The 25000-nt window shown below is 44.2% G+C and overlaps 1 protein-coding gene and 1 long non-coding RNA gene across 16 annotated transcripts in view; both read left to right on the top strand.

Annotated features, from left to right (window-relative positions):
• Positions 1 to 3245, top strand: part of LOC121696931 — a 6598-nt gene extending 3353 nt beyond the window's left edge. For both annotated transcript variants that reach the window (XR_006026361.1, XR_006026360.1), the window contains exon 3: positions 3000 to 3245. This is a non-coding gene — a long non-coding RNA (uncharacterized LOC121696931). The remainder of the gene's footprint in view (positions 1 to 2999) is intronic.
• Positions 1 to 25000, top strand: part of ppfia2 (PTPRF interacting protein alpha 2) — a 190464-nt gene that overhangs the window by 61006 nt on the left and 104458 nt on the right. For 3 of the 14 annotated variants that reach the window (XM_042078071.1, XM_042078068.1, XM_042078067.1), the window contains exon 1: positions 18717 to 19190. The exons of the other annotated variants lie outside the window; for them this stretch is intronic. In XM_042078071.1, coding sequence (XP_041934005.1) covers positions 19110 to 19190 — 81 coding nt within the window. In that variant the 5' untranslated portion in view covers positions 18717 to 19109. Of the gene's footprint in view, positions 1 to 18716; positions 19191 to 25000 lie in introns of those variants that run through there. 14 annotated transcript variants of the gene reach the window in all.

Here is a 25000-nt window from a genome sequence, read left to right as displayed (position 1 = left end):
GGTGTAGCTCATACCTAAGAGTGTTTTCTTCTCACCACCCCCACCTCTCTGGCTCTCTTCCCCTCCTCCTCCCCTCCCTTGACATCTCTCTTCTACAGTCTGTTCATTTCCTCTCTCTCTCTCGCTCTCTCCCTTCACTCTCTCTCTCCCTACTCTCCTCCCACCCACCACCTCTCCTAGTAGTATAGACTGCCATGTTGTTGCCAGGTTTTTCTCACTGCTACAAAATCTCAACTGTCTAAAGGTCATTTCTCGTTTCATTTCCTGAAATATGCTAGTTGTGGAAGATGGGGCTGTGCTTGAGTGATCGTGGGTGTCTGGGCTCTCGCCAATATGGAGTTTTATTAAGCTGTGAGAGAGGAAAAGGACTAGAGTAATATAAGATCACTATGCAGAAATATCATATCAATCTTAACTATAACTAAAGATAACTATAGGAAGGAATCATATGTGACGCAGTGGTTTATTGGGGACAATAAAGTATACCTTACCTTGCTGTACAGTAGGAATGATATAGAGGGAAAATATATTATAGAGGTATTACGGAACATCATAGAAATATATATTTAAATATTATTATTCTCCTTTTATGCCTTAATGTGTTCAGACTTTCCCAAGCACAATCACAAGACACTGGATACTTAAAAGTGACATTTAAGTTGCATTACATCCAGAGCTGAAATAGACAATCAGTAGCTATTTTTGTCAAATGTTGACACAGATGATGTCTTTTGGCTACAACTGTCCAAGACTTTAGATGCAAAAGTTCAGCAATGGATATTAATGCAGTTTGGGTTGCTTTGTGTTACTCACAGTCATATAGGCTCATCAGGTGGCAGTGCAGTGTTGTGTAAAGGCTTTCTAATGTGGCTCTGCCCTCTAATGGCTAAATGAGGTACTGTAGATACCAGGTGACTGATGACATCACTGTCTGATGCTGCTAGTGGTTCTCTGAAGGTTCTCAGCATGATGCACACCTCATGAAGACATGCAGCAGATCATAATATTATAGGGTATATATCCCTGTCAAATGCATATAATTTTATATATAATATTTAAGTCAATTATTTGTTGTTAAGTATTCATATACTTTACAGTTTGGCATGATAAGGATGGCTGTAGTTTTCAGAATAGATATTCATCACCATACATTAGTGTAATGCCACTCTGAACTGAAGCGTGCTATGTCTTATTTGGATTGTGTCACAATGAGCTATCATCAACTGTTGTTTATTCAGGGAAGACTAACTGAGCATTAAGCTCTTTTGCAGCAATGCAAGATATAGGCCTAGCCATACGTAGCCATACAGTGTATAATACTAACAAAAGTGTAAGATAAAAAATGACCACTAGTAAATTAATAAGACAGATTCTAAGACAGATTCACAAAAACAGTGAAAACGGCAAATAGCAAAAAATATACAGCAAACTTATCTGCAATGCATTAGCACTGCACAGCAAGCATATCATCAATCATATGTAAATGTGTCTACTACACATATGGGTCTTGTCACAAAACCACTTGTGATTTGTAAAATATAAACATAATGCCAAGAATATGTCTGTCAGGATCATGGAGTCACATATGCTTCATATTGATGCTATCATGCACAATAAAGATGGAAATGCCTGCAATGATGGATTAGTCTCAAACAGGGTGTATTGGATATGGCATACACTCTGAACTTGAGAGTGCTATGTCTTATTTGGATTGTGTGTTGAGTTTTTCATTTCCGTTCTGTTCTGTTCTGTTCTGTTCTGTTCTATTCTATTCTATTCTATTTCATTCTATTCTATTCTGTTATATTCCGTTCTATTATATTCTGTTCTATTCTATTCAGTTCTATTCTTTTATGTTCTATTCTATTCAGTTCTGTTCTATACAGTTCTATTTTGTTCTGGCCTCTTTTATTTTACAAGTAAATGAAGTCCCATATTATTTGTCATTACTAATGAACCAGTCTGTCACAGATAAGAGGAAGGTGGGGCAGACAGAGGAATATTAAACCAAAATGCAGTTCTGTGGCCAGGCTCTGGTCGGCAAAATTGTTGAGGAAATGATTGATACAAAATAAGCCAGAAATCCGCAACAAGACAAGTACAAAATTAGACATCTTTGAAATGTATGCAGGGAAAAAAGAGTATGGAAGAAACACCTCAGTATTGATCAAGGGTGGTCCATGAAGACATTGTTGGTAGTCCTTGACCATGGATTTAATAATGTAATTTCAATGAAGGAATATCATAATATCATATACTGGGTGGTCTTCAGGTAGCGATTTTAGTCACAGTGGTAGTCAATGTGTCACAGTCAGTTGAAAACCCCTGGTATAGATACATACTTGTGGTGTGGTGTATCATCATGGCCAGCAGAGGGTGCCTTATGCTTGGAAATAGCATCAAATGAACCCTGCCTGTTAGAAGGTAATCCTTGGTCTTTACCATAAAATCGCCATTTAAACTTTGATCCTTCCGAAGCAGCTCCTCAATACCCTAAGTGTTGTATCTCTAATAAAGCATGAAATAACCCACTAGACATGGACACAACATATTGGCACGTTGAAATAGTTATAATCTGCCCTGCAATTTATCTGTATCTTGCGGTTTATCCAGACAGGATATGAATTAGGCCTACGCCAACAACAACGTGGCTAAATCAAACCCGTAAATCACTGTCCATTACTGTCAGCAGAACTGTGTCACACCCAGTAATAGTCTTCATCAGGTTAAAAGAGCCACCCCGGCCTCAACGAGACGAAAATGGATGATTGTTCCGCTTCATTAATCTTGTTTGCGGAACACACAGAGAACCCTAATTGGTGCCCATTTTAATGCCGGGGCGTCGGGGAGACTGCGCTCGACAAAGTCTGGGAAATAACCAACCAGCCACCCCCCCTCTCAGAAAAATGCCAAATTGCGTCGTCCCAATCCGGATTCCTGTAGGGGCGAGCATGAGGATGATTTTAAATTGCCACTAATGCCGTCTCCTTTTCTGTCAGGTGGAGGGAAAATGTCAACTACTGTTGGTCCGACCAATTCCCCCTCATCCAGGTGGGCTGTCTGGGAGGCCATTAGAGGAGTGATCAAGTGGAGCTTTGTGTCAGAGCGGCCTGACAGCCTGTTAAGAGTGGCTGGCTGTGGGAGACAACTCGGGCTCGATGGATGTTTGTAGGGGACTGGGATAGTTTTTGGATCACCAGGTGTATGCATTACCTCTTAAATAAATGGCTGTTGCTGCGCTCTAATTGTGAATCAACTCATTAGAAGTCTTCTACATTGGCTTTATATGGAGGTCCTGGTATCTTACCCAACTGTTAGTTTTGACCCCACGTGCACTTGACCTGAACTTCGGAGATACAACTTCAACTTCGGTACCCGAAAGCTCCTTCCCACGCAGCTTCCCATCTGAGTCCCTGGTACGTACTGTAGCTGTCTAACCTGCTTGCGTGGCACATGTGTTTAGCTTTCTAATGCTCTCAGTGAACGCAATTATGGAGAGGAAACAAAATTCTGCGCGGAAATGCTATTTAGTGTCCCAAAAGTGGGCCTGAGAGTGAGGCTCAACTGAACGAAGCATTTGTCATGTTTCCCGGAGGCGGTAATGAGAAAGTTATGAGACTGTTCCCTCCCCCAGCCAAGACTGATGAGTTTCAACTTGCAAATAAAGTCAAAGCAATCAGAGTGGCTGGATGAGGCTTTACACCCACAGACGACTATGGCAGTTGAGAGAGACAGACAGAGACAGACAGGGATTGGAGGGGGGTGAGACAGCAATAGAGGGAGATGAAAAGAGAGAGAAAGGGGGAGAGCATGAGAGAGAGAGAGAGAGAGAGAGAGAGATGAAAAGAAATGTGTTTGTACACGACTGAAGATTGATCACACCAATTTCCTCACCTCATCTTCTCCGCTTCGCTGCAAAGTTTGCGCTCGACTCGGTTCCTCTCACCGCCAACTGCCAACCGCCCCCGACCCCCCCCCCCCCCCCCGCCCTCTTGTTCACGGGGCTCTCCCCAATGTCTTGCCCTACATATTGTTTCATAAAGCCACTGTTTGTTATATGCCTACTGGCAAGACTGGATAGAGGGGACTGTTTGAAGCACGAAGCACGAATATTAACCGACATTAATCCTTAATCCCATAATGTTGATACAAAATGTGAGGGACATTACACATATGTGCTGGCTTGTGGGTAAACCTCTCCAACTTGTCACCCTGTGTCTAGACTCTGTTGGACTGGTGGAATGTGCATTCAGTTTTGCAAATTTGGTGAACAGATTGGCTAAAAGCATTAATAGTTTAAAAATTGTGCTTCAAGAATCATTGTTAGTGTTTGAGCATTTAGGGGAAAAAATTGTCGTTCTGCCCATCGCCCCTGCCATTAAAAAGCCATTACTCCTGCTTATGTGTGCCTCTGGATCGGGCGGGTGACAGGGGCTGGGAGAGGAGATTGCCAGGCATTTGCCTGAGGGAATCAGCCCTCTCCATCCATTAGCTCATTGCACAGGCTCATAAATAACCCACCCGTGTGAATTGGCTTTGTGTGTGTGTGTGTCTGTGTGTGTGTGTGTGTGTGTGTTTGTGTGTCTCTCTCTCTCTCCGTGTGTGTCTGTGTATGTGTGTGTGTGTGTGTGGCTTTGTCTGTGTGTGTGTGTGTGTGTGTGTGTGTGTGTGTGTGTGTGTGTGTGAGAGAGAGAGAGAGAGAGAGAGACAGAGTGTGTGTATGTTTGTGCGTATGTGTGTCTATATGCCGATCTACTATTTACCCAGGTGAAAATTCTGTGTCTCTTAATCAATAATCTGAAGTTTAGAGCCAGAGGTTTGCTGAGCACTGGCTGAACTCTGACTGCGTAAGCGTTTTACTGGAGTTGGCCTTACTTGCTGTGTGTGCTTGTTGTGTTTCTTTCCCTCTCTCTCCCTCTCAATCTCCCCCTCTATCTCTCTCTCTCTCTCTATCTCTCTCACTCTCTGCATCTCTGTCTTTCTGCCTGTTTCCTTGTCTGTCTCCCTTTTCCTCTATACTGCTCTCTACTACTACTCTGACCTTATACATTTATGGGAGGGGGGGGATCTTGGCTGCGGAAGGTCACTGAGCTGGTCTCCTTTGAAACTCCCTGAGATCCCAGAGGAGGAGAGAAAGTAAGTGGCAGAGGCTTGTTCAGGGGTGCCCAGCATCAGAACAAATCTCTCCTGGAAGGCTTTTGTGTGTGTGTGTGTGTGTGTGTGTGTGTGTGTGTGTGTGTGTGTGTGTGTGTGTGTGTGTGTGTGTGAGAGAGAGAGAGTGTGTGTGTGTGTGTGTGTGTGAGAGAGAGAGAGTGTGTTTGTGTGTGTGTGTGTGTGTGTGTGTGTGTGTGTGTGTGTGTGTGTGCGCGCGTGTCCTTGACTGCGCTGTGTGGCGGACTCAAGTAATAAGCTTTTCCTCCAGCACGGCATGGTGGCCACTCTCACACTTGCTGATGGGCGCAAAAGCAGCCAGCATTGTGGGGCAAAAATGCCACCAGCTCAATCTCTGTAGTGGGTCCTCGGTAAACTGAACTGCTGCTACCGCTAGTTGTCTTGAAGAGTGGGGTTAGTTTGAGGCACCTATCCTATTTCATTTGCTTTTTGTTTTTTTGGAGGGGGTGCAGTGTTTCCCCTAGAAATGTTTCCAGCAGCGGTGCTATTACTTGGCGGGGGGGGGGTGTTGCGCATTTTTTTTATTTTTTTTATATCATACCTTCGTGTTTCTTTTGTGGACATTTTCAGCTTTCTTTTACATTATTGGTTAAAAATGATAGAAGAAAAATTAAATGGCACAACCCAGAAAAAGATTATTTACAATTTATTTCAATTTGTCTTAATGGCAAAGGCCACACCCAATCTGCGAGCACTTAATTTTTCTGGGCTTTGAATTGAATTGAATTGTGGGGGGACCATTAATGCTGACACGCATGCACGTAGCCAGATGCTCTCCTTGTAGTCTAATTCTCAGTCCCAAAACAACAAACCCACGTGTAAAAAAGTAAATACTCACTTTTCTTCTACATCACTCCCACAGTTACCATACAACTCACTCACAATTAACTCGAAAAAGACCTAGGCTACTTGATTGAAGTGCGACCGTTCGTCTCACCGTCAAGAGAACGCTGAATTTATGAGAACATGTCTTTCTGATAAGAGAATGTAGGCTCCTATATGTCTAATGCCGTAAACGTAGAAAAGGTCTGTTTGTGATAGCCTATTATAGCTAAGTGGACAGAATTTAGGCTATACGTATATGCCAACATATGCTCATATTTCCTTTAACTATCAGACAGTTTAAACAGGCCTAGACTGTGTTCGCCTAGCTTTCCCATGCAAACATTACATATAGCCCTACGCTAACGTTACAAGTCTAGGCTACAATTAACGTTAAGACCATACACCTTGCACATTGGTTTACTCTATTGCATTACTTACGTTTTAATAATTTGTCGTTGAATGTTGATGGAGGCTCATCTTTGGGAAATCAGCTCTCTGGATAAAATTGTCAGCCGGAGCAAGAGTTCTCAGAGTTGACGACACGGGGGGTAAATCGAATCAGCAGAAAGAACCGCATCACAACAGTAGGCTAAATCGCAACAAACTTCCCCCCCCCCCCCCATGTTAAATTCATTTCGGTAATCATGAATTGGTTTCTTTTATTTGATGTAGGCTAGGAGAGGAGGATGCATGTTTCACATTAGTGTCAATGTGTCAAAGCAGGCTTTGGATCAGAGGAATTGCTCAAGCTTAACATATGGCATAGGCTACAAGCGAATTCACGGCATACAAAAAGCTTCGTGATGAAATATAACTAATATCATTTTTTAGTGTCACCAGGCCTATAAGTAGGCTATTTATTGTGTAACCTACAAGTGAACGATGACACCATAGGCTACACTGGCGGAGCAAGACCCCATCAGTCGGATAGCTAAACAATGTAACCGTGTTCAGAACGTAGGCTAGCCATATGGGCTGCAGACTTGTCTTTGGGCTTGTAATCACCTGACACATCATGCCGCATATATGTCCTGAATAATGAGAGGCTAAGTGCGGATTTGATGCACTTAACTTACTCAAGACTTTCAGAAAACAATTTCGAGATGACGTTGGCCATTGTGCTTTTACAGTGTGTTAAGTGAATCTCGTGATATTATGTTGCAGCGGCGCTGAAAATTCAGCGGCGGCGCTGCGCCGCTGTTAAATACATTGTAGGGGAAACACTGGGGTGGTGGTGTTCAATATGTAGGTCTACTGGTAGTTTAAAGTGCAAACGCTACCAATCATTTGATGGTTAAAGAGTATAAAATATGTAACTTACTTTGGTTAAAAAAACGTCTGCAAAAGAAATAGGTGTAAATTGAACTATTGCCAGTATGGACTTCATCTGGTAAACCACCATGTCAATACAGTCTGAAAGGCTAGCTATCTAAGAAGCACACAATGTGCACTGTACTATAACTTTCTTTGGACAAAACATTTTTGCTAAGTGAATAAAAATACTGTAAATATAACTAATTGTCTTAATTGTGTTGTCAACGATATGTTGTGTCGTGCCTTTGTTTCACAGACAGCTGTGAATAAATGAAACTTTTTGTGAGCACAGTCAACAGGCAGTGAGTGAGGTGAGATGTGGGCGTGTGTGTGCAGAAAGGAGGTGGATATAAATAGCAGACAGAAGTGAGTCAGTAATTAGATGTGTGTGATTAATGCACCGTGTTTTGTATGAGGGAGCAGGGCTGCTGCTACTGCTGAGGAGGAAAACAAGTTCTGGCTTTGCTCAGATCTAGACCCATAATGAGAGAGAGAGAGAGAAAGAGAGAGAGAGAGAGAGAGAGAGAGAGAGAGAGAGAGAGAGAGAGAGAGAGCAAACGATCAGGAGATGGTGTTGACCATGCAAAACATACACATAGGCCTTGATTTTCAGGCCATGACATGGGTTACTTCATCGGTAATTGGTGTCAAAAGTTCATAAGATGTTTGCTGGTGGTTACTGGACGATACTTATGGTTGATAGTGACACAGAGGAGACAACTATTTTTCAGAAAGCTGGTGCAACTGTCAGCTCAGCAGGCCCATAATACTAGCAGTTCATCTCCGGTTCTGTAGCCTTGAGGTCGACGGAGGTCAACTGTTCAGCTTCTAAATAACTGATAACATGAGTACACTCGAGCAGTGGTAGTGTCACTGCCTGACAATCACTACAGATGCTCAGATTTGGTCATACGTTTTGGATAAAAGCTTCTGCTAAATACCAGTCTATACTTTTTCACTCCTTTACTTACTGCTTTGGATGAAGCAGTCCGCTTAATGATCGGTATTGTATGGTGTAGTTTAAAGGTCCAGAGATAACAAAAGCCGTGCACTTTGATGAGCCGTTTTTGTGTGAGTCTCAGATTCATACTTTTTGCCATGTTAAGTGAATTCCTGTTAAAGAAATGTCCTGTTCCTGTTCCTCTCTTTTTTTTTAATTCAGTTGGTAGTCAGGTCCATTAGACATTGAAGGCTTTTGAAAGGACTAATGGCCTTGTCAAACATACTTTACTCTTTTTGAATGTCTCCTTTTATGTTAGGCCTAGCTAGCCTTTATACATTAGACAAATTCTCAATCATCTTTCAAGACTTGCGAAGGAAGGTTTTGATTGAATATGCAGGGAACTTTGCAATATGGTTTTAACCACCATGCAATATGGTGTTGATTGAATATGCAGGGAACTTTGATTGACAGGCCTTAAGACCTCTGTACATCACCATGGCCATGCAAAAGTGCTGACAGTGGAAACCGCCATAATGTTGAGGTCAGAGCTGTTTTAAAATGCAGTGATGGAGGATGATTGAAAACCTCCACAGCAGCACTGCAGATGTAGCCTCACACTGTTTGTATGATTTCCTGTATTTCATTTTCTGTATTTCAGTGTGTGTGTGTGTGTGTGTGTGTGTGTGTGTGTGTGTGTGTGTGTGTGTGTGTGTGTGTGTCTGTGCGCTTTTTCATCATAAACACTGTCAGCACTCATTACGCAAATACATTTCTCTTCTTGATGCATTCTTTTCACACATTCCGCATCTGGAGTTTATTTGCATGGAAGAAGCCACATCGTGTTGTACTGCCTCCTAACACAGACAGGTTTGTATAGTGCTTTGACTCTGAAGGACCTTTGGTGTCCATCTGTCTGCTCTGTCCAAATTGCATCCATTACTAAGATGTGATATGCCATTTGATCTAATCATTCCCCCTTATCAGGGGACATCAAAAAAGCACAGGGCTGTCCAGTCTCCCTGACCGTCCCATATCAAACCTCACCATGCACTATTGCTTTGCTTAAATAACAGGGCTGGGCTACTTTAGCTGTCAACACTGTGATAACCCAGAGTGAAATTACACCGGACATGAAAAATGACGGAAGTCAAAGACAAGAAGTAACATGACAAAAAGATTGTTTAGTAGGGGTCATAACGCAGCGCTAGCGTCAGTGACCAGCACCATATTCCGGTCCAGTGCCCTCTGTGGCCCAGGTTGGAGTCCGGCCTGAGGGTATATCCCATCTCTCTCTCTCTCTCTCTCTCTCTCTCATTTCCCATCTCTCTCTCACACTCATTCCCTGTCCTCTCTTCACCAAAACGTTCCAAATGTAAAGTAAAGAAGCATTATTTCCGTTCCCTTGTCTTGTCCTCTCTTCTCTGGGTAAGAATCACTGTCCCCTCCTCTTCATTTTGAAAGGGTGTTGTTCTGCACAGTTTTTTGTTTGATATCCAGGCTGATCTGTCCCCCAGGCTCTCTCTCTGTCTCTCTACCAGTTTTTGTTCACTCTCTCTCTCTTACACACTCTCTCTCTCTCTCTCACACACACACACACACACACACACACACACACACACACACACACACACACACACACACACACACACACACACACACACACACACAGCACACAGGAAACACATAGGCATACACACTCTCTCTAGGGCTATATTCAGACACACACACTAACACACAGCGCACAGGCAACACAAAGGCATACACTCTCTCTAGGGCTATATTCAGACAAACACACACACACACACACACACACACACACACACACACACACACACACACACATACTCTCACCAGGGCTCATCAGAGCCCCAGTAGGAACTTCACCAAGATATACAGCTCCCACAGAGACAGTGAAAACACACACACCCACACACACACACACACACACACATAGATAGATTGAGATAAGAGAGCTAGCGAGTGAGACACAGAGGAAGTAGCGTTGCACACTTCCACACATTCTATCAATTGTTTGCAATTCCAATTCCAGTTCCATTCTAGATGTGCATAGCATAATATGGCGTGCTGATTGGAACACCTGTACTGTATGTATGCAGTCAGTGTATACTCTGTGTGTAGCACGTCCCCACCCAGGCCAGGCAGTCCGTAAATAAACCATACGTTGAGGATCTCCAGACCACATCATCATCTCGTCACATGGCGTTGTCCCCTCTGCCCTCTGTGTATTCAAATGAAGCCATCACTCATAGGCTGGTGGCAGTGGCCATGCAAATAGGTGCCGTGTCGGGGCATTCATTGGCATGCCTGCCACATCTTGGCCACTCACTCGCGTATCCTTGAGAGTCGCTGGAGGGCATGCAGCTGAGGGCCCTCCTTGAGTCACCGCTCCCCACTCACCCCCGCACCCTACCCCCACGCCATCGCCATTGGCAGGATCACCTTAGCCCTACGGTTGGCACTGGTGCCTTAAGTGACAAGCAAGTGATTGACAGGGGCTGGGAGGGGAAATAAGGCCAACCTGTGGAGGCGATCAAGATGTCCACCCTGGCGACTGTCTCCTTCAGCTGCGATGGGGATATATTCTGACTTAGTTTTGGCCCATCTCTCGCTCTCTCTCTCCCTCTCTCTCTCTCTATGCTCCTGCTCAAATACACACTCACGCTGAACAGACACACACACACACACACACACACACACACAGCTGTTTTGTTTAGCAGTCTATCCTGTCATAATTTCTTTGAATTATTAGAATTAAAAGACAGTACAGCATGAATTATATAGAAAGCAAGTACTTGGCAGAATGGCAGAAGTCATGGCATGGAGAAAGCACAAGTTGCTTCCAAAGGCTGAGGGATAATTTCTTTCTGCTGTAAGAATGCAAAGCTTACTGTAGCATCCGACCTTGAGAACAGACCGATAGGAAATGGCTGAAACCTAGCTGCTATAAAAGTCCCACGCCACATGCTTGTTTACTTGGCTATGTATCAGGTGAGCCATTGTTTGGGTGCCGTGTTGGGGGAAGAGCACAAGCAAGCACTCAGATCCGGTTCTGTCTCGCAACTTTGTGAAGCGCATCGTACCTTCCACCGACACAAAGCGCAAATCGGCGTGAAGTGTGCGTTCGTGGATAATGAAACCTCGAGACGACGAGCACATAAACGTGTATTGTGAGTGATGATCAGACCAGAATTTGATATGCCACGGTAGGGAAAATAGCACATGGAGAAGCTTAAGAAGCAACCATTTCATCCGCTGCTTAAAAGAATCCTCACTGAGTCTGCAGACAGCTCTTGGCTCCGACTAGACAAAAGCTTCACACTAGAAGCTAATTACTCATTGGCTATATTTCTAAGATAAAAAGCAACACCTCATTTTTACTCCAGTCCATAAACCATCATTAATGCTACAATCAGCACTCCTCATTTTATGAGCGTGAAATTATGCATCTTATATCCCACAAACAGCTGTAGCCTGTGTAGCCTGTGCTTCAGAACTTCATGGAGCAGGAAGATGAATTGACACCTCAGACCACATTTGGGTGTGAAATGTGTGCACAGCGGTGAGTCTAAGCGGAGGTAAGGTGGTGAATACCAAGGGGGAGCTCAGTGGCGGCGCTGGCAGACGAGGCGTTTGCCTTTCCCCCTTTCTCTTTCTCTCATCACACAGAGAGGGTGGAGACAGAGGATTCACTTTCAGAAATACGGAGGTAAAAAAAGATGGGAGAAGTGTCGCTCTTTGGGGACCTGGTGACTTAAGGTGTTAGATTATCTCTTTTGTGCTCTCTGGGGTCTGCTTATTAAACTGGCCGTGTGTATGTGTGTGTGTGTGTGTGTGTGTGTGTGTGTGTGTGTGTGTGTGTGTGTAAAAAGTATGATTCGCTCAGAGCTGTAACAGGCAGTTGTCATGTCTAGAGAAGGGTCCCCTTCTTCCTTGTTCATCATTCTTAGATGGAAACAACTATTAAAACACCAAACAGGTGTTATACCCTCACTGTGTGCTATTTATATAGGTAAAGTATATGGACATGTGATGCAGAGCCCAGTGTGAAGAAGGCACTGATGCCCTGACCTTTCAGCCCCCCAGATGGACACCACGTCATCCCAGAGACCCCCACAACACTGTGGCCTTAAGTACACATGTGCCCTAGCACAGGGTTGGCTCAAGGGCCACATTGGGTTTTGAAAACTGGCCGGCGGGCCGCAGAACCCCCCCCCCCCCCCCCCCCATGACACACACATAAAAAAAAATATTTTTTATAGCCTATAATTTAGCATGAAAAGTATTTTTTTAAAATATGAATTGCTTAAAAATGCTGCTAATTTTATGTTGTTTAACAAATGTATAAATTGTGCACTGTCGCTTTAAGACAGTCACTTTAATTCACGTTTATTTCTCAATGATCTTCTGCCTGCTCCGCTATGGCTAGTGCTGTACCTACGGCTGGGCCCTCTCACAGTTTTTAAATGGTCAGTAGTGGGAACTACTGTTGCCTTCATGATTTCCTTTTAAAAGTTTCTTATAAGAAGGATATATCAATTATCAACAATGACAAGCCAGCTGGAACCTGCGGCTCTCTCTCCCTCTTGTGAGTGCAGACGCGTTCCCAATTAAATGGATCGCATAATGTTCACGTTAGATCTGCTGCAAAGGAGATAACTAAGAGTTAATTTAGTTTAACATGATGTTATCTCTATTTAACATGATGTTTTGACATTGAAATAACGTTCTTTAAGGAGAGTGAAAAGCAGTTTGCAGTAAAGCTAACCAACGTCGTCTCTATCGCAGGAAAAAAATAGCGAGCAGCCTGATAACTAAATGAAATGCTCGGCGGGCCGGATGAAAGTGCTTGGCGGGCCGGATCCGGCCCGCGGGCCGCAGTTTGCCCACCCCTGCCCTAGCAGGAGCTGAACCCACATTAAGCCTGAAATGGTGTCGCCTCCTGTTGCTCACTTTGTAGTTTTCCATTTGACCAATGGAAAGACCATACTAGGTATAACTCCCAAATTATTCCCCCAGTCGCAATAAGATCCATTTTTATCCATGGCTAAATGTCTGTTTGCCAGGTGTGTAGGCCTACACACAAACAGCCACACACACACACACACACACACACACACACTGTATTAAAGATCTGACGCAGTGTTTTAGCCAATCCCATATAGGATGAAGTGGATTGAGGTTTAATCTGATCCAACCTGAACACTCTGCGAGCGAGTGGAATGGAACGCGCAGAGTTGGATTGACTGCTTTACGTTTGAAACCACCGCATGTTTCCCAGAAAGCCTGATTCCTAATCCAGCCCGTTGGCCGTCGTCGTCATTGATTTACTGCATAACCATAAAAAGCCTTCGCTCAAGCACAGAACAACAGAAATCTCGACTCAAGAACCATCTTTATTTACTTAACTGGTTATCTCTGTACCCGCAGAGCCCTCGGCCACAGAACACTGTTTACTTGCCTGAAAATAACCGCCTAAGGGGCCGCAGTGGTTGTATCTTTAGATTTCAGCGAGATGATTGGAGCTATTGCCAGACCGTGATTGCTCTCAGGGGGCTTCCTGCTTATGTATGCTTTTGTTGGCTAAAATATGAAAACAGACAGAGGCTGACAAAAGCCATTGAGATATGATTGGAGCTTACGTAAATATTGGTTGCTGCAAGCCTGTTATTACTGTCATTCCAACATCCTTCCTGGGGAAAAAACGAGAGTGAGTGTGTTTACAGACTTTGAAGCGTAATTGGAGGGACAGTGTTCAATTTTGGTACAACATGTCTTGGAGAAACCACTGTTAACACTTGTATAATGAGTATGAGCTAGCTGGGCAAGGTAATGGCAAAAACAACACTGGCACATTTGAAATAGGAGTTTTCTTCAGTGCAGATTCCCTCACAAGCTTGACTGCCAGTTCCCCTTCGGGTGTTGCTTGGTGGGTTGGAATGTATTTTGTTTTTTTGTTTTGGATGAGATGTCAATTCCCGAGTTCTGCTCGTCTTGGTAGTGCGGAGAACTACTTATTGCACTTTATTGCAGTCTCCCATTTGCATTCTTTATGGATATATCTATGACTTCCTGTTGGATGCATTATAAGGATACAGTGACACAGTATATACTGTACATGTGTACACACACACACACACACACACACACATATGCTCGAGATCAATGATCAGATGAAATGACATAGAGACATACAGTAGGCGTGCGCGCGCACACACACACACTCACACACACACTTACATGTGAAGAAAGGTGAAAAAATAGATGAACACTTGTACAAGTTAATGATACTCATCAAGACAATGCACAATGATACAGCATTTTCTAATAATCTGCTGTACTGTGGTGGATTGCAAGTTGTTCAGTTTCCCTGGAGTTTGTGTCTCAGTGGACTCATCTTCTCATACCAGCCCCATCATCTCAACCATGATGTCACTGGCATGCACCTTTTATGAGTTCTGTCTTTGTTGATCTGTTGCTGGACTGGACCACCAGCATTAAACCGGTGGATGTGGTGATTCAGGGACATGTTTCAGTTAGTAAGGATGTGAAATTTTTCCTTTAAAGAAAAATAAATCACAAAGCTAACTAAATGTAATGGTATAATGGAATTTTGATGGTTTTCATTCAATTTAATAATTGTCTAACCAAGTAGTGAAAGTAGAAAACTTGACACCTTTATTTTTTATGCTGATCAGTTGTGCTGTGAATCTCCTAATTTGTCTAGGCCTACTAGTGGAAACTATTTTGCAGCAGCATGCTTCTTTCAGCTCGATGGATTTTAATGAGGAACTTTGATCTGTTTTTTTAACAAGCCCGTACTATACAAGACAACAAGCGCTTCTCATTAATGACACATTAGCTTTTCTGTGTGGTGAGAATGTGGCAACGGTCCCTGCTTTTTATGCACACCTTTATGCAACAACGCAGGTTCACCCCTCCTCAGAAATGAGGCCATCTCAATGATCAAACACAGGTCGCTAAACAAAAAATCAATTTGCCATACATGTTTGATGGGCAAATTTGCAATATGTGTGCGCGCACCTATTTAAGTCATCTTCTCTGTGTGTGTGTGTGTGTGTGTGTGTTTTTGTGTGTGTGTGTTTGACAGGGTGTAATGGGTTGGCCTGTGCATGAGAACATGCATCTGTCCGCTAATAGAAAGGATATACATTCATTTACAATACACACATTTGCTCCCATGGCAGCCACACAACCTTACACAATAATCAATATCACAGCAACATTAAATGACATTGCCATAAAATGGAGCAAATTCACTTTCCATAAATAAATAAGGCTTAGGAGTCCCCATGGTGTATATTGTATGCACTTGTCCTTCTCAAATTTCCTCTAACCTCTATTATGTACAGTGTATCCTCAGCAGGTTCTCCTTGAGTATGTAAGTCAGCAGACTCTGCATCTCCATGCAGCAGAGAGAGAGACAGCGAGAGAGAGAGAGAGAGAGAGAGAGAGAAAGAACAAAGACACAACGGCCCTGTGCTGCTCTGAGTGGGACAAGGAGCTTACTGCTCGAGCGGCGCCAGCCAATCAGCATGAAGGGCTAGCGTGGCCCCCAGCCAGTCCCAGGGCACATCTGTACAGTGACATCATCGCTCTGCTGCACCCAGACGGGTCCCGTTGAGCGCAGCAGACGTGTGCGGTTGTGCTTTTCCCGCCACTCCGTGGTCTGGTCCAGATTCAAATGTGAAATATCACACGTTAAGCACCACGCTCACTGTACTGTATACTGTACATGATTGAAGCTAAGCAGGCAAAATTTGGCAACTTCAAGAAAATGTCTCCTGCTCCATTTTCCACTTTTTAAAAGATTCTGTAATTACAGGAATGTGTTGTATGCCACATTGCACCAGATCTGATCAACACCAATATTAGCAGATGCCGAGCATCACCATTTGTTCATACGCTGTTGTAGGCAAAGAAGTCTGTGTGTGTGTGGGTGGGTGTGTTGTTTATTTTGTGGCCCTTCTGGTGTGGTTTTGGGGAAGAGAGTCATTCAGAGACACATCTGTGCGTGGGGCTGCTACTGCTGCTACCATTGCTGTTTGTTGCTTTTGCCATTCTTGTTGTTGTTATTTTGGAGGCAGTCAAAGCCCTGGCATACTTTGAGGCCGTTGTCTGACTCCATGTGGTCTCGACAGGGGTCCCTGAGCGTCAGCAGGAAGAGATGGGTCCATTTAGGGGGGTGGGGGGGCAGCTTTGAGTGCTAACCAAAACCGATCTACACACATGCACACACTCTCTCTCTCACACACAGACACACAGACACACGCTCATACTTAGACACACCCCATTCCCACCCCCTGTAGTGTGCCCTGGACCCAGAGCCCCATCTGCTACCTCCGTCCGTCTCTCACATGACTCTCTATAGAGGACCACGGGGACCTTCGTCACAGCAGCGCGCTGTGGCCTGCTTTCTGCCTCCCCCTCGCAAATAAAAATAACCAAGTAGCACAAGGAGTGACATAGAGAGAGAGAGAGAGAGAGAGAGAGAGAGAGAGAGAGAGAGAGAGAGAGAGAGAGAGAGAGAGAGAGAGAGAGAGAGAGAGAGAGAGATGGATAGATGGATGGGAAGAAAACACTGAGATCTGCCGAGCGTCCCTGTCGAGCTCATGAATCTGATGGCGGCTAATGGCGTAAGAGTTGTATGATTAAGGGCTAATGTCCACGCTCGTTTCTCATGCGAGTAAATCGCAGGAGTGGCCGTAAAAATCGTATGATTGCCAAGTTCTCACGGTGACCGCCCACTGAAACATGATCTGATTCACAGGCGGGGCCGTTAGTGTGCAATTGAGGACAAGGCCTAAGCCTAGCCAGCCGTGGCCAGACCTCAATTTTATGTGTGAAGTGCGGAGTAAAATGGTCTCAAATGGCCTTGAAATAGCAGCCATGCTTATTACTGTAAATAGGGTGAATATATGGAGCCCACAGAGACATACTATATGTCACTGTTATAAAAAAAAAAGATTTCATAAAAGCCTGGCATCCATGGCGTCTGGCATTCATTTGCTAGGAACTACACCCCCAAGCTTAATTAAATCATTACACTTAAACATGTTTTTGACTTAGGAGCCACATTCCATTATTCTTTGTATTTCTTTCTTTAAAAAAAAAAAAAATCTTTTACAGGTGTTATGGCATCACAACAGGTCATCCACAATGGACCCAATAGAGGGTCAAGAAACTCAATCAAGTTTGATTTAATAAAGCTCAGCAGAAAAGCCCTCCTGGCGATGTGACCTTACAGATTGAGTTACATTAGTCAACAATAGCTGCCTTTCTTCGGCGAAAAGAATCCTGAAGAAAATTGAATGTGGGCAGTTTCGCTCCACCTCCCTGCGAAAGAGCATGAAATCAGAAAATGGTCACCTTACGAGATGGTCAATGAAAGATGGTCTCTACTCCTAATGCTGTGACTGACATGAGTGATCCAAACATGGACAACCCACAGAAAACTGCATACTGTAAATCAATATTGATCCCAGCCCTAAGATTGGCTCTCAATACATAGGCAAGCGTTTGTGGTTAAAGTAATCCAACAACTCAATGTAATTGCACCAAATGAAAGCATTTGCACCACTATACCATGAGATTTTTATTTCAGATGTGGGTTAGCCTGTAGTTACTAACATGATTCCTGCTGAGGTTAATCATGCTTCATCCAAGACCCCTTCCACCCTCCCTGATCAGATGATACATATTCACACTTTGTAAGGGCCCATGCAGCTTGTCTATTTCTTGTGGTATTGGGTACATCCTTTGGCATTAGAAACGGGGGAAAAGATTGCGAACTAGGACTGCATATCCCCTAGTGAAGTCATTACTACAAACTCTGCCTGCCAGGCAATGTGTAATGTTCACTACCTGTTCATGCCCCATGACAGAGGTGTTGCTGCACTTTAAAGATATACTGTGCTATATGCACTTTCTTAAGTGGTGGGTGAATTCACTTTGTGATGCTCTATGTGAATGCATCACCTATGGCATGTCTCTTTCTCTCTCTCGCTCAATCTCCCTACCTCCCTCATCACTATATTCTTGCTGATCAAGACCCAAGACTGTGCATATATCCCCACATTATGACATCTTTATGTTAGCAGACAGATGTGCAAGCCTTGAGGTGCAATAAGGGACACACACCCACATGTTGGCTAATCTGTATGTTGAACACAATTCATATCTTCAGCATAGTGGTGACATTGAAGTAAAGCCCAGCATTTTGCACAAAATATTCCTGAAGGTGCATGTACAGTGTAGCATTCTTTGGTTAGTCTGAGGGAAACTGGTCCCTCATCTGTCCTCGCACTTTTCCTGCTCTCCACATGCAACGTGTTATTGGTTAGCGGCTGTGATGCTCTGAATAATTACTTGTGAAGGCTGTGACCGAGGGAGGCGATTATCGCATCGAACAGATGGGCTGGTCCGCTGCATTGTCAGTGTCCGCGCGGACAGCGATAGGCAATCATGGACCTCGCATATTTCACTGACTTTTCACTCGCCGAATCAATAACCCAGACATTATAGCGTGTTGCCGTCCCTGGCACCAGGGAGGAGTGAACAGAAAAGATAGACAAATCAACGTCTTGTCATTTTCTTTTGTGAGCGGTGTCTGCCTTGCTCTGTTCGCCGATGAGGGTGTGAAGTAGCGAAAGTGTCGCTACTTCGTGTCCGCCGGGGCAGGTTGGACCTCGGCTTTCATCTTTTTTTCTCTCACTGCGCTTGGGAACGCGTCCGAAAGTAACGGATCTACTATTCAACTCCACAGTACTACGGTGTTAACAAACTCCGTGCACTTATACATCTCTTTAAAGGGAATATGATTTTTTCAGACATGAACACGGGGACCAGCTCCCCGAAGGTGCATCCACCTAATGGGACACGGTTTTATACATTCCAGGTAGGAATCGTATTCAATTATCCGGTTCAGTCTATTGGTATTCTTTTGAGCATTGCTTTGTTGCTGTTTTCTGATGTATTTTGCTTGCAAGGCGAGTCGTATGAGGACATTTTAAAGCCATCGACAATATAATTGTAATATGGATAGCATATTGAATTGCAATGTGGAAATATTGTCAGCGTGCAAAGTGCTATTGATGGGTTTGTTCTTGTTCTCGCTCGGTGGGTCTCTGTAGCCTATAGGCTACTTCACTTACCTCTACCTCGATACGTCTTGTCTACATTTGTTTGTGTTTTCCAATGCTTAAATCGCACTATAACAGTTATTTGCAGAATGCAATTTGTCATTTTAAATGAAGAACTGAATCACAAATAGGAAACCTACTCCAATGTAGGTTAATGTGATAACTAGGCTACGTAGCCTAGGTATTATGAAAACATGGAGAATGTGGTACTGAAGTTGAGGTGTATGTTGGGTTTTAGATACGCTATCAAAGATGAATTTGCATGCACACTGAATTATTAATGGCAACGACAGACTAATGAATGTCACAAATGAGGTTTTCTCGTGAGGTGGTGGAGGGGTTCCATCTGACTGCAGGTGAAAAGGCGTGAACTACTCGGTCATCAGGAGTACGAGCATTCTTGTTAGGATAACAGTGGGACACTACGCCAATACATCACAAATTGCATTAGCATCCTTTCTACCCAGTTGGGCGGCTACTATTATATTCTCCTCATTAAATAAGTCATCTGAAATTAGAGCTCAGCGCAGCTGGAATTCCCCGAACCCCTTCTTGCGCTGAGACACGCACATGATGTGAAGATGTAAGCGTTCGTTCCCAGCCCAGTGTTAGTTTGCGATACTTTGGGTCTCCAGTGAGAAGTGAATGTTGTAATGGCGCATTTCAGTGGACGTCGATGCACCGTTTGGATAGAGACTGAATGACCCTGTACCTGGGTGTGCCTGTGTGGTTCAGAACACATGCTCTGAAATGAGAACAGTGACAATTGAGTATTGATCTTGTCTTGTAAGATGAGCCTTATTGGCAACTTTTACTGCCACTGATCATTAGCAGTGAGAGCAAATGTCCCAGGGAAAATCCCATATGGTACCCCATAGGCCATCTTTACCATTAACACCGCCACAGTTATCATCTTTTCCTCCTCATACCCGTCTTTCTCAGCTCTCTTATCTTCACCCTCTGCTATGTCCTAATTAGGATTATTTCAGAATGTTGGGTTTCTTTTTCACTCCCATTGCTGTGCTGTGGAGTGTTTGAGTGGATGGATGTTCCAGGTGCACCTTGTGTTAATGAAGGTAGATTCCATTGATGTTGAGAGGCTTTCTCTGTTTAGTTCCCACACAGTGTTTGAAGTCCCCTTGTGAAGATACGATAGACGTGTTTCCTCCTCTACACTAGGTATGCACAGCAGATAGATTCTGGAGAGGGGTGTCATTAAAATCAACAATCTTACACCATGCCTCATCTGTAGACTTTATGACTACTCCAAGTCATAAAGTCTACAGATGAGGCATGGTGTAAGATTAATTTAATGGCCTTTGGAATGTCCAAAGCTTTAAAGCTAGATTAGATGGCTGCATGTTTATTAAATGGATCATCGCGTGCCAATTTGTGGACAGACGGGACACAGAATGACACTTGCTGCCGAATGCCACATTCCAAAAGCACTTGGCATCAAAACTGACATCCAGGTGTCTTGGTAATTGTAGTGATATAGCGTGTGCCCCTAGGCTCGTCTGCATGCGTCCTAGCAGGCCGGATCCAGCTGCCTGTGGCTGCTGTACGATCTACCACTCTTCTGTCTCTCTGCCCCCAGCATGGCACCCCCCTCCCCTGCCCCTCCTTGCCCTGTGCAGTCTCAGCTTGGGCCTCAGCTCTGACTGATCTGCCATGGCAGACTGTTAACAGGTAGACCCTCTCTCCCATAGGGGCTGTAGAAATCACATGATTTAAAAAAAAAAAAAACACACATCCCTCTTTATTCCCCCCTAAAAAGCTGTGAAGTAATAAAAAGCTATTTCACACATTGTGGCCCCACCCTACCTCCATTGGAGGATGAAGAAAGATAGAGAGAGAGAGAGAGAGAGAGAGAGAGAGAGAGAGAGAGAGAGAGAACATTGTTGTTTGTGCCAAAGGTTCCCGTGGAAACAGACGTATGCAAACAAGTTGTTTAAATACAGCGTTTCCCACTCCTTCATCCACTTCCTGTTTAGGTTTTTCACTTCCTGCAATGCATTTAACACTGCAACAACGCTAACAATGCATTTAAGCTGCAGAGTGTATTCATTTATACTGTCATATTCCAATGCCCTCGCTGCAGAGGAAAGGCTCTTAGTCCTATCCAGTTGCTTTCACATTCTCTGCAGGACTCACCCAAGAAAACATTCATGAGTCAATATTAGAGTTGGCATAGCGTAGCAGACTTCAAACAGGCGCGCCAGCTGGGCACACAGACATGGAGCACCACCACTGCCCAGTTCGGCCCCTCCTTAAACAGACGGATTCATGTTTAGATGCACCTTTGAGGATGCTGCAAGTTCAGAAGTTTAAAACTGCTGTAATGCCATTCCTACCAGGGGTGCATTTCCCAAAACCAAAGTTGCTAACCTGTTAGCAACTTAGTTGGTTGGCAATGGGAAACTCAGTTAGCAACTATGGTTTTTGGGAAACGCCCTCCAGGGCATTAGCAAGCTTTTTGAGCATCATCAGGGGTCAAAGTAATGTTGTTTTTACACATCTGCTAAAGGGATGTACTAGTGATGTTCGATCACAGTTAACTAATGTGACTTGCAAGGACCATTTAATGCATGTGCATTTATTGATTTATTGATATTAATAAATAATAAATACATTAATAAACACATATTAATAAATGTATTGTATATAGGAATCAAACCTGTGGAGTTGCTTTTCTTAGCACCTTTCTCTAGTCATTGGACAGCTGCAACACTGTGCTTATAATTTGTGCAAAATCTCATTTACAACCTACTTCATTTCCTTCAATTTGGCACATCGGAGAAATGAGGTGAGGTTTTCTGATCTTTGCAGCTTGGCAAGTGGCTGTCACACCCCCCCGTGGTCATGGAAACAGTCAGATAATTCTGTGCTTTACTCTCTTTTTTTACTTCTCAAATCTTTACTCTCATGAGCACTTTACTCTCAAGTCCACAGATCAGCCTGTTGTTTTAATCTCTCATTTGGTCTTTATCTTCAGCATGAAATCTTAGTTCCATCATTAAGTGATGGATTTGCACTTAGAGATACTCATAGCAGGTTCCGTGGCGTGGCCTGGCCCAGCAGCCAATAGGAAGTGGTGGATGAGGTCTCCAAGCCACTGGCAAGTGGTGGCTGTGCAGACACTCAAAGCACCGAGGCTCCTCCAATAGGATTACTCCCAAAGCCCCATACCACCCTGGTTCAAGGAGAGACTGTTTGGCTCTAGGCCCCTTTGATGTGTGTGTGCGTATGTGTGTGTGTTAAGTTGTGTGTCCTGGTGTGTGTGTGTGTGTTAGTGCATGTGTGTTTCCTTCTGTGTGTGTGTGTGTGTGTGTGTGTGTTTTGCCTGTATGTGTGCGTGTGTAGGAGGGGTGGGGGGCCGGTTGTGTGTTACCAACATGGCCGAGGCTGCTCTAATTATGGGGGTTTGGCAAACTTGGCATTCGGTGGAAAGAGCCTCAGAATGTTATCACGAGCTGTAAGAAGGGGTTTATTTGGGGTTAATGTGGTGACCCCACTCAGTCATTTATACAGGGTCACGAGTGCAGAACGCCCCCGTCCTGACAGGCTCATGGAAATGCCCAGAATATTAAAGTGGCTTGAGAGGGAGAGTAAGAGAGAGAGGGAAAGAGAGAGAAATAGGCTGGTGTTTTTACTGTGTTGAAAGCATCCATCATGTCTTTATAGAGCGGTGTGTGCTCTACATATAGTAAACTAGATATTTGCTCTTGGAATAGCATTGACTATTTACAGTGTAGTGGTTACGAATGTCAACAATCACCGCTGGTTATGCATGTCAACAATCAAGGGAATCTTATTCACAATAGCGGTTAGCATCGCCTCCCTTGTTTGTGCTGAAGCTTATATGGAGAGGTGCCAAAACCATTATGTAGAAATGAATGTTTTTATGGTCAGATTTGTTGATTTGTTGTCAATAATGCGGGCAACTCCCACGGAGTGTCATAATGCCATCTAATGAGTGTTCGATGTTGTTATTGTGGTGCTGTTTTCATTGGTTCTCTACTCAGTTCTCTTTGAGAAACAGGGCTCTTGTCTGTTTTGCCAGACCGGGCCCTAAACAAACCATATCGATCATTTTTATGCACCAACTCCAATGCCTGCGACACTGAGTTCCAATTGAAAGTGATTGTGTACCCTACTCAGTATGCAGAACAGAAATTGTCTACCTGAAAATGGAATAGTACTTTGGCTGGCATCCCTCCATCTCTCTCTCTCTCTCTCTCTTTCTCTCTCTGTCTCTCTTTCTCCCCTCTCTTCAAACCGTTAATAGACAGTTGAAACAGATCCAATCTATTTTACAATTGCTGCCTGGCCTCTGCGGGCCCCCAGCATTGTCTACACTTATGCAATGGCGCTCCATCTGAACTGATTAGTGCCCATGGAGCGCACTCTGCCATGCACCACTTCTGACACGAGCCCTGCGTCGCGCTAATAGGCATGTTACGCTAATTAAAAAGACTCCGATCATGGGCATTGAGTGGTGTCACTTGCTGATTCATGTTATGGGAGGTTGTGTGGGTAGGAGCACAGCAACCTTACTTTACTTGGGCCCAGGCTTGGTGGATATGGATCCTGGCTCTAGGGAGGGAGAGGAGTGCTGGATCAGGCAGGCAGCCGTCTGCCTGCTGCTGAATGCTGTTGATTATCAGGGAGGGCATCCCGGATGGACAGACTCCCCTGTGTGCTTTTGATCAAAGCAATTAAAGCCAAGCATGTGTGTGAGTCTGTGTGTGTGTGTGTGTGTGTGTGTGTGTGTGTGTGTGTGTGTGTGTCTCTCTCTGTGAGAAAATAGAGAGAGAATGAGTGAAGGAGAGAGAGAGATAGAGTATGTGTGTATATGCCTTTCTTTGTTCTTTGTTGTCTGTCCTTCTTTGTCTGGGTGAATGTGTATTTTGTGTCTTTGGTGTGTCTTTTGTGTGTGTGTGTGTGTGTGTGTGTGTGTCTGTCTGTGTGTGTGTGTGTGTGTGTGTGTGTGTGTGTGTGCCTGTGTCTGTGTCTGTGTGTGTGTGTGTGTGTCTGTGTCTGTGTCTGTGTCTGTGTCTATGTCTGTGTCTGTGTGTGTGCGTCCGTCCCCCTGTGTGTGTGTGTGTGTGTGTGTGTGTGTGTGTGTGTGTGTGTGTGTGTGTGTGTGTGTGTGTGTGTGTGTGTGTGTGCGCGCGCGCGTCCGTCCTCCTGTGTGTGTGTGTCTGAATAGTCTGAGTTAGCATAGCACTGGCTGACAGGCCTAACGGATGACCGCTCGGCTCTCATTAAAAGTGCAACTTTTTCGTTCTGCTCGTTGTGCACCTTTTTTCCCTGCCTGGACCTAACAATTAGCGCCCGAGGTGAAGTTTACACCACTGCAGTGCCTCACATTCTCATCATGTGTGTGTGTGTGTGTGTGTGTGTGTGTGTGTTTGTGTGTGTGTGTGTGTGTGTTGTGTGTGTGTGTGTGTGTGTTTTGCACCACTGCAGCAGCACCGTGGCCCATAGCAGCTCCTCACACACATTCATGGTAAAAGTAGTAGTATTCATGTGTTTGGAGCCTTGTGCATGCATGTGTGTAAGT

Source organism: Alosa sapidissima, chromosome 22 (genome assembly GCF_018492685.1).
Source record: "Alosa sapidissima isolate fAloSap1 chromosome 22, fAloSap1.pri, whole genome shotgun sequence".
In the NCBI taxonomy this organism is placed as follows: Eukaryota; Metazoa; Chordata; class Actinopteri; order Clupeiformes; family Clupeidae; genus Alosa; species Alosa sapidissima.
This window is presented reverse-complemented; position numbering and strand designations above follow the sequence as displayed.